The 14344-nt window shown below is 43.0% G+C and overlaps 1 protein-coding gene across 1 annotated transcript in view; it reads right to left on the bottom strand.

Annotated features, from left to right (window-relative positions):
* Positions 1-14344, bottom strand: part of GORASP1 (golgi reassembly stacking protein 1) — a 234994-nt gene that overhangs the window by 73795 nt on the left and 146855 nt on the right. Inside the window, exons 6-7 of the mRNA XM_086941451.1 lie at positions 3138-3288; positions 2169-2298 (exon numbers count right to left, since the gene is read on the bottom strand). Coding sequence (XP_086797577.1) covers positions 2169-2298; positions 3138-3288 — 281 coding nt within the window. The remainder of the gene's footprint in view (positions 1-2168; positions 2299-3137; positions 3289-14344) is intronic.

Here is a 14344-nt window from a genome sequence, read left to right as displayed (position 1 = left end):
CTGAACCTTTATCTATTGGTGGCCAAATACACTATAGCTAGTAATGAGGCAGTATACTGGAGTTTATGGACCTCACTGCAGCTTTTGACCATGTGAACAGAGAGAAGCTGTGGGCTTTGATGATTAGACTGGGGGCTGACCATGGCCTGGTAAATATCTTGAGAGCACTGCACTGGAATACCTCCGCCAAAGTGCGCTCCAATTTGGAAGGGGGGGCACTGCGGCACCCTTCCCTTGCACTAGCGGGGTAAGACAGGGATGTATTCTGGCCCCGTTCCGGTTTTCCCTGTACATTAATAACTTGGATCAGGCGTTAGGCTTATTGAAATTAGACTCTCCCAGAGTAGGCTCCCGCCCGGTCCCAGTGCTGCTGTACGCAGTCGATGGGGTCCTTGTAGCCCAAACCCCTAAGGGTCTCCAATGTCTGATAGATGGGGTTTGTCAGTTTTATGGACACTCTAGATTTATCGGCCAACCTAACGAAGTCCTACGTTATGCTGGCCGGATCCAAACCCTGCAACAAGTTTTCTTATAACATAGGCACTCACAAAATGGAGCAGGTACAGAACTTCTTCTACCTTAGTATGCTATTTGATGGGTTTTTAAATTTCAAACTTTTAATTGAAGAGCGGTGTTACAAACGGGTGGCCTCAACTGGGGCCATAATGAACTATGGACGTAGGCTGGGTCGGTGGTCCCCAGAACAGGTTATGAATTTGTATAGCTCAATCTGTTGCTCCAAAGTGGTACATGTATCTGAAGTCTGAGGTTTTTTATGCACCCATCAGGTACAGATAGAGGAGAACAAATATCTGAGAAGGGTACTCAAACCCCCACAAAGTATACCCGCCTATATCATTCATGAGGAACTAGGGAGGGTATATATAGAGGACTTGATTAAGGTCAGACCCCTGATGGCCTGATTGAAAATTTGGACCAACACGGAGGCAGGCCTGAGCAGACAAATCATCGGAGACTGCTTAGATCGGGACAAAAGGAAAGAGTATTCACTGGCTGAAATACGTGAAGATGGCCCTTGAGGGAATTGGGTGCAAGGATCTTTTTATAACCCATACGGCAATAATCCCTCAAGATCTACAGAGAATCAAAAGAATTTTCTTGAATACGGCAGCATCACGGAGAGCGGCCTTGGAAGCTAGTAAGACCACAGTCTGCGCTCACAGAATGGTAAAGACAGGAGAAGGAATGGAACCTTACCTCGCTCTTATGCATAATGCGCAGGAAAGGTTTTTAATCACTCATTTTAGGCTCAACCTTTTACAACATTTACTGGCTGATCCACCACGTTTTACTTCAACTGTTGAGCAGAAGGGTCCATGCGGCTGCGACAATAGGTCTCCGGAGGATACCCTTCATTTTGTACCATTATTTCCGTTATATGTTTTACCTAGGCATAGTTTTTTAGTAAGGTTTTTAAAACAGGCGAAGTTTAGACATGCCAAGGTTGCCCTTTTATTCTTGCAAAGGGCTAACGATCCCATCACACTGCTATGTATTATGAATTTTTTTAAAGGTCGCTTTAAGACTCAGGAACTCAAGAGGGTTGTGCTGAATGAATTGCTGGTTAACGGTCTCCAATGTATCTTTCCACGAATTGTATTTTATCGTATTTTAACTATAATTTGTACTTTTATGGTATTTTCTAAATACCGAATAAAGGATTAATGAATGAGTCAACCACTTAATCTAAAATATAGTATTAAAGTGTTCAAGTAAACATACTCCATGAAATCATTTCCACATATAGCTTAGTGCAGGGAAAAAAAAACCTGTGGAAAGTTGTCCATTATGAACACGAATAGGCAAAACCTATATGTTTATCAATCAATAGCAAGCACACTCCCTTGTCCCAGGAGCCCCTGCACACCAGCTCTGGCCCTGAAGTGCACTCCTTTTTAGGTTGCTATATCTAGAAACAATGTAATTGCAATCAGTGCATGAAAGCCAACAGAAGTAATGGCAGACCCATTGTTCCAAGTAGTATGCAGTGGTGGGAGGAACAATATCTTAATTACATATGAACATGACTGACTGTTTATATACGTGTATGTATATTGATTATGAATTTTAGGAAAACAAGACTGGCAAGTCCCCTAAATCGGTCTGAGCCAGACCTCACCAATTACATCCCAAAATGCAACTTGTACCTGGATCCATGACTCTCTGGACTGGAGGAGGAAGGGAGGTATCCATTTCATAGCCCATCAAGTCCTCATTTTGTTTTACCAAATCCACAACTTCAGCATTATCAGTGTGAGAGCCAGCCACAAGATTTGCCTTAAAAAGTAAGAGAAACAATCAGTGTTCTGCTAGACCGCTCTTGGCAAAGAAAAAAACACTGTTTTAGTGCAAATGCACTGCAAGCCATGTAAGTATCTTTATAAAGTGGAAAAACAGGGCATCATCACCACCAGGGAACAGTGACTGCTGTATAACTCATTCATAATCTACTAGCACTAGTCTTTGAGAAAGGCTTGTTCAATTTTCAAGCAATCTGCACTCATCTGAAAGTCACCCTCAAAATATAGGACAACCAATAGCAGCAGTGATTGTGGTACCAGTAGTGGTGCTCATGATGCAGATTGCTTTAGTGATGGTTATGGTAGTGAGTATAATGGTAATAGTGAGACACCTGATTATCAAGATCTCAAAAGGTTGCACAGTGGCAGTGCACAGCCTTTTGGTAAATCTTACCATGCAATGGAGCCGCTAGACTCTCTGTATACCTAAATTCTGTCGAGGCTAGCAAGGAATAGGAGCTACTGATTGCGTATAATGGAAAATATTGGAGTTCCTGGCAAGCATTACCCAAATGAAGGCACTCATTTTAGAGAGCTTTGAATCTGGAGTCATTTATACGATAAGGACTAAATACCAGATCGCTGCAGAACAAACAGCTAGTGAGTACTACTTAACTAGCAGTTTGTAACCACAAACTAACAGTTATGCCAGTGATCAGCATATTTAAAAAGGCAGACCTAGAAAATGTTGGATTAAATGCATGGGTAGGCTCAAATTTGTTACCACACATGGCACAAAGAGGAGACTAAAAGTCCAGTTATCCAAACACTTCATAAGGTGAAAAAAAAAACCACAAGAAAACCCATACAGCACACCTCATCATATCCATTTGTAGCAGCCAGGGAAGGACTTCCATCTGATGACAAGGGCGATGGTGGTTGGATATCTAGTTTCTTCGTGGGTGTCAGCGGAACGGACTGGAGAGGAATTCTGTGCAAATAACCATAACCGATTCCACACCCTAAGCTAAAAGAAGTAGATTTTAAAAAACTGAATTCAATACAAACTAGCATATAGCATTCAATAGTTTCTGCATAAAGAACAATGAACACAGCAACCCAATAGGAACATATAAAAATGGCTTAAATTGCATCCATGAATGTTTCACTATTAACCAATACAACTGTGGTCTAATGGGTCCAGCATTGATGCACCAGTGCTTCCTTCAACACCCCAACTTTTATTTTTGTTTTTTTAACTCAAGTAACTGACTCCATGGCAGACAATTGGCTCCTATTATTCTTCTCAAAGTTTGCTGGAAATCAAAAGCAGTATACTAAAACATACCCCAGGAGTATGTAGTATGCATGTAGCCTTGTAAGTAGTCCACAAAATGTCAAGCATGTAACTCTTAGCCAATCTTAGTCCAGCATATCCAGTAACCCTTGTAATCGCTCTAGGGTGGCCTCTTTAGTGCTTAGCCATAGAGGCTTTCTTTGTGTGTGTAGTGAAATCATTTATATCATAGAATATGAATGCTCAGTATGTTCTTGAAGTGCTATCTGAAATACTTGCTAGGGGCAGCAGGACTGTCCTGGGTAGTGTTGGTCAAAACTGTTTATTTCACAAAGGAGTTTAGTCAGTGGGTCTCATCTCATCCAATCAAGCTACTTTTCCTGGGGATTTAGGGTAGGTGGAGGGCCCTAAAATGTTGAGGTTACAACAAGTTAATGTAAATAGACAAGGCAGACATTTTGATGAACGAGTCTCCACTGATATCCGTGGCATGTCGTTGCAATGATGTGTGAACCAATTAATGGGACAACCCCAGATCTAGTGAAAGATAGATGACAACACAGTAGAACACTCCCTGTGGGGAACTCCAACTGACCGTCAGTGGTAGACAGTGGAGCAAACTATTCACATCTGGAACTACTAGGAGATTACTTGGCAGAGAAAGGTCGGGCAGGAGGCAAGGTGCCATCTTAAAACTTTTATCACATAGAGGTTTATGCAGTCGGACACAAACAATTTGGGCACCACATCAAGGCTGCTAGTCGGACTGGCAAAGCATTTTTGGCATTACTGAATCAGTCAATACCTTTCAATCGTGCAAATGTTTAAAGGACAAAATAATGGGATAGCATCCATTTCTTGAAAAAAAAAAAAAAAAAAAAAAAAAAAAAGAACCGGTCCCATAACCTGGTTTCCTTACATTATGAACTAAGAATGCAGGACAGAGGCTATAATTTCATTTTAGTAACCCACATGAAGATAATTTCCAGTGAACATTCCGTCTTACAGCATATACAGTTAATAGAAAACAATTTACACAGAAGATGAGCTTTATGAATCTTAATAAAAATCCCAAATCGTCATAATGAAGAATGGATTAAGGAGATAAAAGACCAATATCAACTGTATTCGCATGTAGTGCACTGATGTACCTCACCACAAACGGAACCGTCTTTGAACCATATCCAATAGGTGCCCTTTATTAATTTCAAGACCAACACAACTGAACTTGACTCAGCTAGACTTCTAAACCTAAAACTTGCTCATCTCCGCTATAGGCGAGTTACTCCTAGTGAACAATTTTTTCAAGTGCATTATTGAGCACACCAAGATTTATGGCAAAGAAGGCCATAATATCCAGCTACAGGCGAGCATAATGCTTAACTCTTGCACTCCAATAGCTCACTAGCCTCCAGAAAATAACTTTCTTCTACATTTACCCTAGAAATGTTCTAAGTATGCAGATGTTTCAGTTGCTCATTGTTTTGACTATACATCTGGGCCTTTTTTATGCATAGTGCCCTGGAGATAAAACGGATGCTGCTCCCCGGGGCACAATGGTATTCCAGAAGGAGTGGCGGATGCTTGTGGGCCCTTCTGTAATACTGATGCACAAGTGCGATCTTGAGAAGGCATTCCCTTGTGTGCATGGGGCGTGGTTCCATGCAAATGAAGCAATCCCATCTTTTGCACCCAGGGCACAGAGTGTGTCGCAAAAAGGTCACATTATCAGTGCACTACTTAAGGGCAGCCCTTTGGAAAGGGGAAGGCTGGTCCGACGGAACCCCATCAGACATCTCCCTACAGGCTGTGGCATTCACTCACTGCCAGTCCTTTAAATGGGCCGGTACTCACCGGTACGGAGTACCGGCACTTCTAAATGTTCTGCCTTTGAGTACTTTTTCTTGGTTCAAAGAGAGTACCGGTACTCATGGGGCAGCATGCCAACTCTGTGCAATTTGGCTTGAAAAGAAAGAAGTGTGACACAGCTGAGGAGTCGGGCCGTTTTCGTGAAGCACTCGAGTGCAAATCTTTTACAATCTGCTAATTGAGCAACGCCCATATGTATTCAAAATCAGAGCAGGCAGGGCGTGGAGACAATTGCACTGTAGGTGTGCGAGAATGCCTGCTAGGAGGCACGTCTCCTGACTCAAAACGAAGAGTAGGCTTTCTGCTGGCATAGCAGAGAAGGGCAGCACTTGATTAGAGTCGGATCGAGGAGAAAGGTGGAGATGATGACGCTGTAGCACAGCTATGGGGGTGGGGGAGGGTCAGGGAATCAAGCTGTTGTAATGTGGACATCAGAATATGCGATCCGAAAGCACATGAACTAAATACCCTGTCTGCGTGCAAGTGCTTCGATGTCCTGTGTATGTTCTTCTTGTAGTGCGGTACTCACCTGAGATGTGGTTCTGTTTAGAGTTTACCGTTCATTACCTGCCTGGGCCCCCTAACTTCTTTATTGAAAGGCAAAAGGTAGCCCATGTGGACTGCGCTTGTGTCAAACAGAGGAATCAGTACCCATGTTCCCGATCTGCCCTGTTTCATGGAGCCAGGCCCACGTTTTCACGAAAGCCGCCACTCCTGTGCACTTATTGCACCGTTCACCACACAAATTACGACACATCGTTTTTTTCTGTCGTGCCTTACGAAGACATCCATCTTTGAAATGCTGGTGCGGTTTAGAAAACATGTTGAATGAAGGAATGAATGAATGATTGAAGAATGTACAAAGGCCGCAAGTAATCGGCAGACTTTTCTCCAGCCAGTCCCATAGGAGGAGAGTTTGATAATGGTTTTGGTTGTCCTCAAAGGCAATACATTGTGGCATATTTTTGTGTCGTGCATGCCTGTTTCCCCACTCCGGAATTTCATTTCTTGTTGTGCTCAAAGTGACCAGCAGTATGTTGCTAATCTTTCTGGGAACATAAAGTACCGGGGGGGGGGGGGGGGGGGGGGGCTCCAGTTAAGAAACCGTGTCAAGGCTTCTTCAGTTTAGTGGCTTCTTGTAGACACAGATTCCAGGTTGTGATACAAATTTAAAAGGTTACATTTTAACACAAACACAGTTTGCTTCAGTAATGAACATATCTGTTATCTTACTTGCATGCATGTACTGTGCTGTTTGTATGCACATGGGTCATTCGACAGCGTCGGAGTGCACCATGTGCTGGTCGTGAGTGTGTGAGCGGCATCAAGAGAGCGTCCCTCACACATGAACTAAATACCCTATCTGCGTGCAAGTGCTTCTATGTCCCTGTGTATGTTCTTCTTGTATGCGTGTTGTCTGAAGTGTGCATTTCTGCAGACCAATTACACCTCAAACAAATTAAATGTGTGCCTCTGGCCCCGTCCCTTAGCACTGCCCGTAGCCCCGCCCCCCCAACCCCGCCCCCTTATCCACATCTCAGGTGAGTACCTGCACTTATTTTTTCCATTTAAAGCACTGCTCACTGCACCATTATGCAAGGGGCGGGCATGGGGGGGGGGGGGGGGGGGTTAATTCACTGTCCCATCATTAAAGTGCAGGCAGGTGCCATTTGCACCTTCAAATCCGGAGCAGCTTGAAAGGAGCTGCTCCATATTCCACAGAATATTCGGTCAGAGGACAGCCGCAAGTTCGCAGCTGCCCTGAGGGCAGTGTATTCACAATAAGGTGTGCCGCTTCAGTCTGCGTTAGGTGCATCTTTTCAAAGGTGCACCAGGGCCCAGATTATAGAACAAACAAACGGTCCTGGTCTGCGCCAAGTCTTCTGAAGAGAACTTGGACTTGTGCATCTTACAGGTAGACCAATTTACCTTTTTCAGTACGTAAAGGAATTACATATATAGACCACTCAGCCTTAGCAGTTTAGCAAGGTGCCAAAAGGTGGGAATGTATGGTCTAAAACGGAAATCCATGGCAGCCAGATAGATGTGAATTTGCATCCCCCAAAAAATACAAAGAGCAAAGCATGAGGTAGCACCTTGCGGATTTGTTAAAGGTAATGATATCAAGGTGATGTATAAGAACCTGGATGTCCAGGAAGCAAATCAATTCTATTGTACATTTGACAATTAACCCAAACCACACTGCATTGTTAATCCTAGCTGTAGACTATTCTCCAATGAAAGCAAACTCCACCAAAAGTTTAAAAAAAAAAATTAAAAAAAGCACACCATAGATCTTCTTCCCCCACTGGTCACAGCCACTAGGATAGTCCAAAAATAACACGTGTATTAAGGTCTTGGGCATTTAGAACTAAAGGGTTCCCTGAAAAGCACCAAATTAGTTTAAGACCTGGGTCTGATGGTGGCAAGCTGCGATACTGCCAGACGATAGAGTGGTATATAACTCCCAACGATTGAGGACAGGTGGGCGAGTGTGAATTGGAACATGCATGCTGAAAAATGTATTTGAAGTTTTGGGTAGGCCCAACCAAAAAAACGAAGAAATCCCAAAAAGGAATGGGGCAAATGGATGTGGTTTTGTGAATTAATGTAGATTGAATAACGCCTCCCTCTCTCCACCTTCCAAATATTACTGTTTTTGCAGTACTGCCGCTGAACTCTTTAGCCCTATATGAGATCGCCTTATTAGAATGTATGCATTTATGGTCGCTTATGAGCTACCCGATGTAATTGTCAAATCACCCATGTCCTGTATGTCTGTAAACCATGTGATTATCTTTTTCCCCCTTCACGTAGTAATTAATGGCAATACAATAATCATTTAAATAAAGGCTCTCGAAATGAGAACCAGAGGTAAACCAATATACAAAGAAAAAAAGGAGATGGCTTGCGATATACAATGAAAGCTGGAAGACCAACAGGGCACAGGAATGGTAGAAACAACATCCTCCTATAAACCGGAGTATGCACGCTCTCTTCATATAGTAGTTTGATTTAGGACTTTCTCCTCTGCAAGGACTGGTTAGAAGGACAGATGGACCATGTGATTATCCCAGTGCTACACCTTGAAGACAGACTTACCTGAGTGAGGACTAATACAATAAAGATGTTGGGAAAACTGCCCTTTACCCAATCAGGCAATGTCATTTGCAATCGTAACGTTCTGAAGCAGATGACAATATCTACCTTTCAATACTTTCTCCACATTGCCACATTTCACACCCACTTGCAGAATATCAAATCTCAACTCTTACATAGGTAGTGTGGATGTTCTTAGCAAACACACCTCAAATGAGAAGATGACAAATGCTCAAAGACATCAGCACAGGAAGTCATGAACATCTTCCGCATCTAAGCCTAAAAAAAGTAAAAAGCATTTGTTGGTGCATGTTGCACTCAAGTGCTAGTCCACGCCCAGGCATTTTGCCAACCACAGCGAAAACTAGGGTTTCTTTGTAAAGCAGAGTATGCAGCAGGATCAAAATGTACACACCTTTCAGGACGCTTAAGCTAGATACCCAGGTTAGGCTAAAGATGGTTCCTTGTTCTACATGATCGGCAGGTAAGACTGGCCATCACTTGGAAGATGCATGGCATGGACCAGACCAAAGGAAAATATCTTGAACTGATAGTGATCGGCCCACTGCCAACCTCCAACCTCTGTGCAAGTTGACAGTGAAGGACATTTTCAAGTATGGTTCTGAATTCTAACTGCTTTCTTCCAAGGCTGGGAGGATATATTGATTAGGCAAGCAATACTTCAGCAGCTTAACTAAGAAAAGAGTCGTTTCGTTTCAAAACTTTATTCGATTCATAAAATGGATCATAAAAGTGCTGAACATACAAACCAACGTACCTCATATAAAGAAAAATACACAATTTCCACAAATTTATAAAAGACATAATAAAAGGACCATTGTAAACATATATGCAGATTTTTTGGCCAGAAAACATATGCATTTTGGTACTAGCCATAGCCCTTCCTAATCTTTAGCGAAACTCTAATAAAATTTAACATGGCACAGCAGGTTTCAACAGAGGATAGTAAAGACAGGTAATCGTACCCTTCCTTATAAGTACAAGGTTGCCGCCCCTTCAGAATTGGTTTAATAAACCGGATTCTTGGCTCTTGATATAAGGAGCAAAAAAGGACCACATGTATGGTGCTTTGGCTAACCCTGTTATTACATGGGCAAGGGGGCAGCCTCTCACACCACCCCCCTTGTTTCGGAAAAGCAAGCAGAAAATGCAGAATATCCAATCTAAACCTTGTTAGTAAGAACCTCCATTGCACATTGAGAGTAAATGTTAAATAGAACTGAGGTTGGGGCTTACGAACATGAACATTATCATCCAAAGGTGGTGAATTCAATGATTTCCAATACATTGTCTTTATGTCCGTCTTTTGGTTTCCCTCTATTTTTTCTGGGTTGTCATAAAAGGAACCCAAACCAATCTTATTTAACATATTGCAAACATAGGACAACCAAGGGATCTGTTTTGAATTTTCTAAGGCCATGCAATCCATGATGATGTCTTTAGTAAGTTGCAAGTCTTCAGATCGCCATATTTTGCTCCATAACAATAAAGGGGACAAACGAATCGTATCAGATACGCGGACCATTCCCATTTCTTTGTGGCAAAAGATGTTTGAGGAGCCTTTGGGGACTGATAAAACCCTTTTTATGAAATTATTTTCCACCACCTGTATCACAGTTGGTGTTTCAGTCCCCCAAACCCCTGCCCCGTAGATGGCCACCGATAAACATTTAGATGTATAGAGGGTTTTGAGGTGCGCAACATGTTTTTGGCTCAATTTGCTACAAAAACGGAAGATGCCCTCTATTGCCCGGGTCGCACTCTGGGCTCGAACCTTCATAAGTGGAGTCCAGCTTAGTTTGTTATTAAACAAATTACCTAGATAGTTGAAATTATCCACCTTTCCAATTGTGCGATTATTTACCACAAACTTCCTGATGTTTGACCCTTTAGGACCACAACACATTACAAAAGATTTGGTGAAGTTTACCTTTAAGTCAAGGTCCAGCATGAAAGTATAAAAGGCATCTAAACATACTTGCATGCTATTTCCAGTTAGGGTCATTAAGACCGTATCGTCTGCGTAGGAAAGCATGGGGATACTTTTACCATTAATTTTTGGAAAATCGCAACCCTGGTCTAATAAGTACTTTTCTAGCCCGTTCGTGTATACCAAAAAAAGAAAAGGCGCCAGAATGCATCCTTGACGCACACCCTCAGTTGATGGAATTGATTTTGTCATTTCGCCTCCAGGACCAAATCTAATTGCTACAGTTGTTGCTGCATGTAACCTACGAAGCAATGTGACCAAAGGTTCCTCGAAGCCCATGTCATCCATCATCTGCCACAACTTATGTCTACAAACAGTGTTGAATGCACTTGACAAGTCCATGAAGGCAAGATGTATTGCAGACTTTTTTGCCTTCATGTACTTGCCTATAATTGGTGCCAGATTCAGGCACTGCTCGACAGTCCCCTTTCCTCGCCTAAATCCATATTGGGAATCAACTATAAGACCTGTTGAGTCTGCCCAGCTTTCTAATCTGGCTAGGATAACCCTGCCCAAGATTTTGCATGAGGCATCTATTAGGGATATAGGACGATAGCAACATGGGTCGCACCTATCACCCTTCTTGAAGATAGACACTACAATTGCCTCCTTCCAAGAACCAGGGATGCGACCGACCACAACAGCCTTAAATACATTCAATAATAAGGGTGCCCACAAACTAACGTTATGTTTAAAAAGGTCCAAGGGGACAGCATCTGGGCCTGGAGCTTTTAGTGATAAACCCTTCCCTAAAGCTTCCTCAATCTCTATCAGTGTAAGTGAAGAGCTGAGGGTCAAAGCTGAGGATGGTATCGCCAGATCCCCTGTGCTATCCGATCTTTCCATTATTGGAATAGAATTAGGGTTAAAAATCTTACTAAAATGTAATTCCCACTGATCAGCGGTGACCTGCATAACTATAGTTTCTTTATTGTCATTCTTAAAAAGGGGGCGGTTTAGGACCTCCCAAAAGAGCCTACTATCTTTTAGTTCTGCAGCCTTTTCTAGGTCTTCCCAAGCAATGTTTTTAGGTCCTGCTTTCTTTTTACAATAGCCTCCCTATAAGCCTTTCTGCTAGTTCTTACAAGTTCTCTATTTCTTGGTTTTTGGCGCAAGGCTAGTTTTAGGGATTGATGTGTGGCAGAACACACAGAATCAAACCATCTAAAGGCCTTTTGGCCACCCTTTCCCTTGGGTTTCATAAGGTGCTTTGCTACATGCCCACACAGTTTCTCGAAACTCTCAATAACCTTGTGAGGGTCAGGTACTGGGAGTAGACCTGATTCCATTTCCGTTTTGCAACTATCAAAGATATCTTCCTCCAATTTAATCGTATCTACCTTCCACCATTTTAAACTAACACCCTGATTCTTGCTGTACTTGATTGACTGGTCCCAAGTCTTTGATGATTCTTGTACTGGCAAGCACAATGACAACATTAGGGGATTATGGTCACTTGCGGGATTGGCCACCACCTCGAGCTTGTCAACATATTTAAGAAAGCTACTGGACACCAGGACAAAATCAATGGTGCTCATCTCTCCCCTTGTACCCTGGAAAGTTGGTATTTGCGGTATATTAGGGGCTGACCAGGGTTCCACCACACACAAATCATTCAGGATAATAATATTGTTCAAGGCGTCCCCCTGGGGTGTGTGTTTGAAGTGAGTCAAGGGCTGTGTGTTTGAGTCCTCCAGACCGCACACATTCGAACCTCCAAAACTGCACAACGAACAGTTAAAATCGCCAACCCAAATGACAGAAGATAATGGATGCTCGCTTCGTGCTTTGCCCACTGCGTCCTCCAGACTTTGAATTATCGATGTGTCACGTCCATTAAAGATATTGTGATACCAGTTGACTAACAACACAGGTTCTGGGAAAAGATGCTCCAATAACAACAATTGATACCAATTTGTGTCCACTAGTTTCGAAGTTGTCAACTTCTGTAGTTTTATGGACAACGCTGTCATTATGCCACCCTTTGCCCTCCCAGATGTCGATGGAACGGCCAAAACATTAAATGGTTGAAAGCCCTCAATGTCACAGGCAGTCCTAGTCCAAGTCTCCTGTAGACACAGGATCCCCTGGGCTCCTACATAATCCAACCACGCATCATCCTCCAATCTGCCTAGAAGTCCAGCAATATTCCAAGATATTAGAGACAGCCCCGGTTTCCCATGAGTGCTTCCCATAGTGTCTTTTACACTTGAGGGGTCTTGCCCAGACAGTAGTGGGTAATTCTCACAACCCAAGATGGTATCTCCTCCATAAATAACATCATTCTCTACATATGGGGGGCCAATACTCACAATATCACAATCACCAGTCACCACAACTGGGTTATCATTGCGGGCTATCCCTGTGTTTTTCCTCTTTCCCAAGTCTAGCGTGGGTAGAGCGTTGCCCTCAGACCTAGCTGATGGTCAATCTACACCCTCCAAACCCATTAATGGGTCAAAGCGGTTTCTCAATGGGATATTATTATTTGACATCCATCCTGGGTACTCCTCACCTTGATACCTTGGTCTTCGTGGGTTATACGGGGCTTGTGTGAAATGACCCATACTGGGTGGTCCCATAAAGGGGCCATTTATCTCATGCCAAGGGCCACAATCATTTTCTGTGCCTTAGTTCATGGTCAAGCTATGTACCCAACCCGAATGATTACTGCCGCGCGTTCTTTGCCCGCGGTGGTTGGGATTTGAGATGGTATGATAAGGATTTGGGTAAAAATATTCAAGTCCCACACACTGGATGTCCCCCATCCTACCGAACCTTGCTTTTCTGCAGATCATATCCTTCACCCAGATGTCTCTAAAATTAATCAGAATACAGTCCCCCTCCAGATCTTTCTTGCTTGGCCCAACCCAGGGGACCCTTCGCACACTTAAAAATTTTTGTAGCAGTGTCTTGGGAAAGGGGCCTGTTATTATTTAGCCAGAATTTTGTTTTATTTAAAAGGTCCTGCATTTTCTCATATTTGTTCGCTGCAATTAGTGGAACACCTGTCAAAATTGCCATGTAGGGGGCAGCATCAGGGGGTATATTTACATAGATCTGTTTACCAGGCAGGGGTGTTTTACTAGGGGCTAAGGGTTTGCTAACTGGAGTTTCTCTCCCCTCAGTAGCATTTAACAGGGCAGGGGCAACTGTGTTTACTGGTGATGCTACCGCCAAAGAGTTCTTTTGCTGAGATCCCACAGTAGTCGCCAGCGTAGTTTTAGACAAAGTAGCTGGCACTATACGAGGGGTAATACCGTTTGAATCTGCAGATACTGCTGTTTTCGGTTGCTGAGCTTGTAGCTGACTTTTCTGGTCCCCTTTTTTGCTGTAGTAATATTACCCCCAGTAGCAGCAAGTTGTTTGCTATTGTCTACAAGACTCTCCAGTAAAAGGGTATTTTTAGATGTTAAGAATTCGAATTGATCTAGTTTTGAGTTAATGATTTGGGTTCTTTCCACCAGGGGAGTCAGACTTTTTACCAGCTTCTCTAGACTGGCCATGAGATCCTTATTGTTATTTTCACAGCAATGTATCCAATGGCCAAATTCCTTCGACATGGGCCACCCTTGTTTTGCAAATTTGGCAGCGCCTCTAACGGCAGAAGTCTTAGCCGTTTTAGTTCTATTTCCATTAAGGTGTCCCCCACCTCTCTTACGTTTACATTGTTTGTTGACTGTAGGATCAAGTTCTTGAGCATGAGATGGTGAAGGACTACACTGTGGGGTGGCTGTATTTGGGATCGGATTTTTAACGTTCCTACTTGCATTCTCTTCGGTTACACAATCCGCTATATTCTCCATC

Source organism: Lissotriton vulgaris, chromosome 10 (genome assembly GCF_964263255.1).
Source record: "Lissotriton vulgaris chromosome 10, aLisVul1.2, whole genome shotgun sequence".
Lineage (NCBI taxonomy): Eukaryota > Metazoa > Chordata > Amphibia > Caudata > Salamandridae > Lissotriton > Lissotriton vulgaris.
Note: the sequence above shows the minus strand (reverse complement) of the source record. Positions and strands in the feature narration are given on the sequence as shown.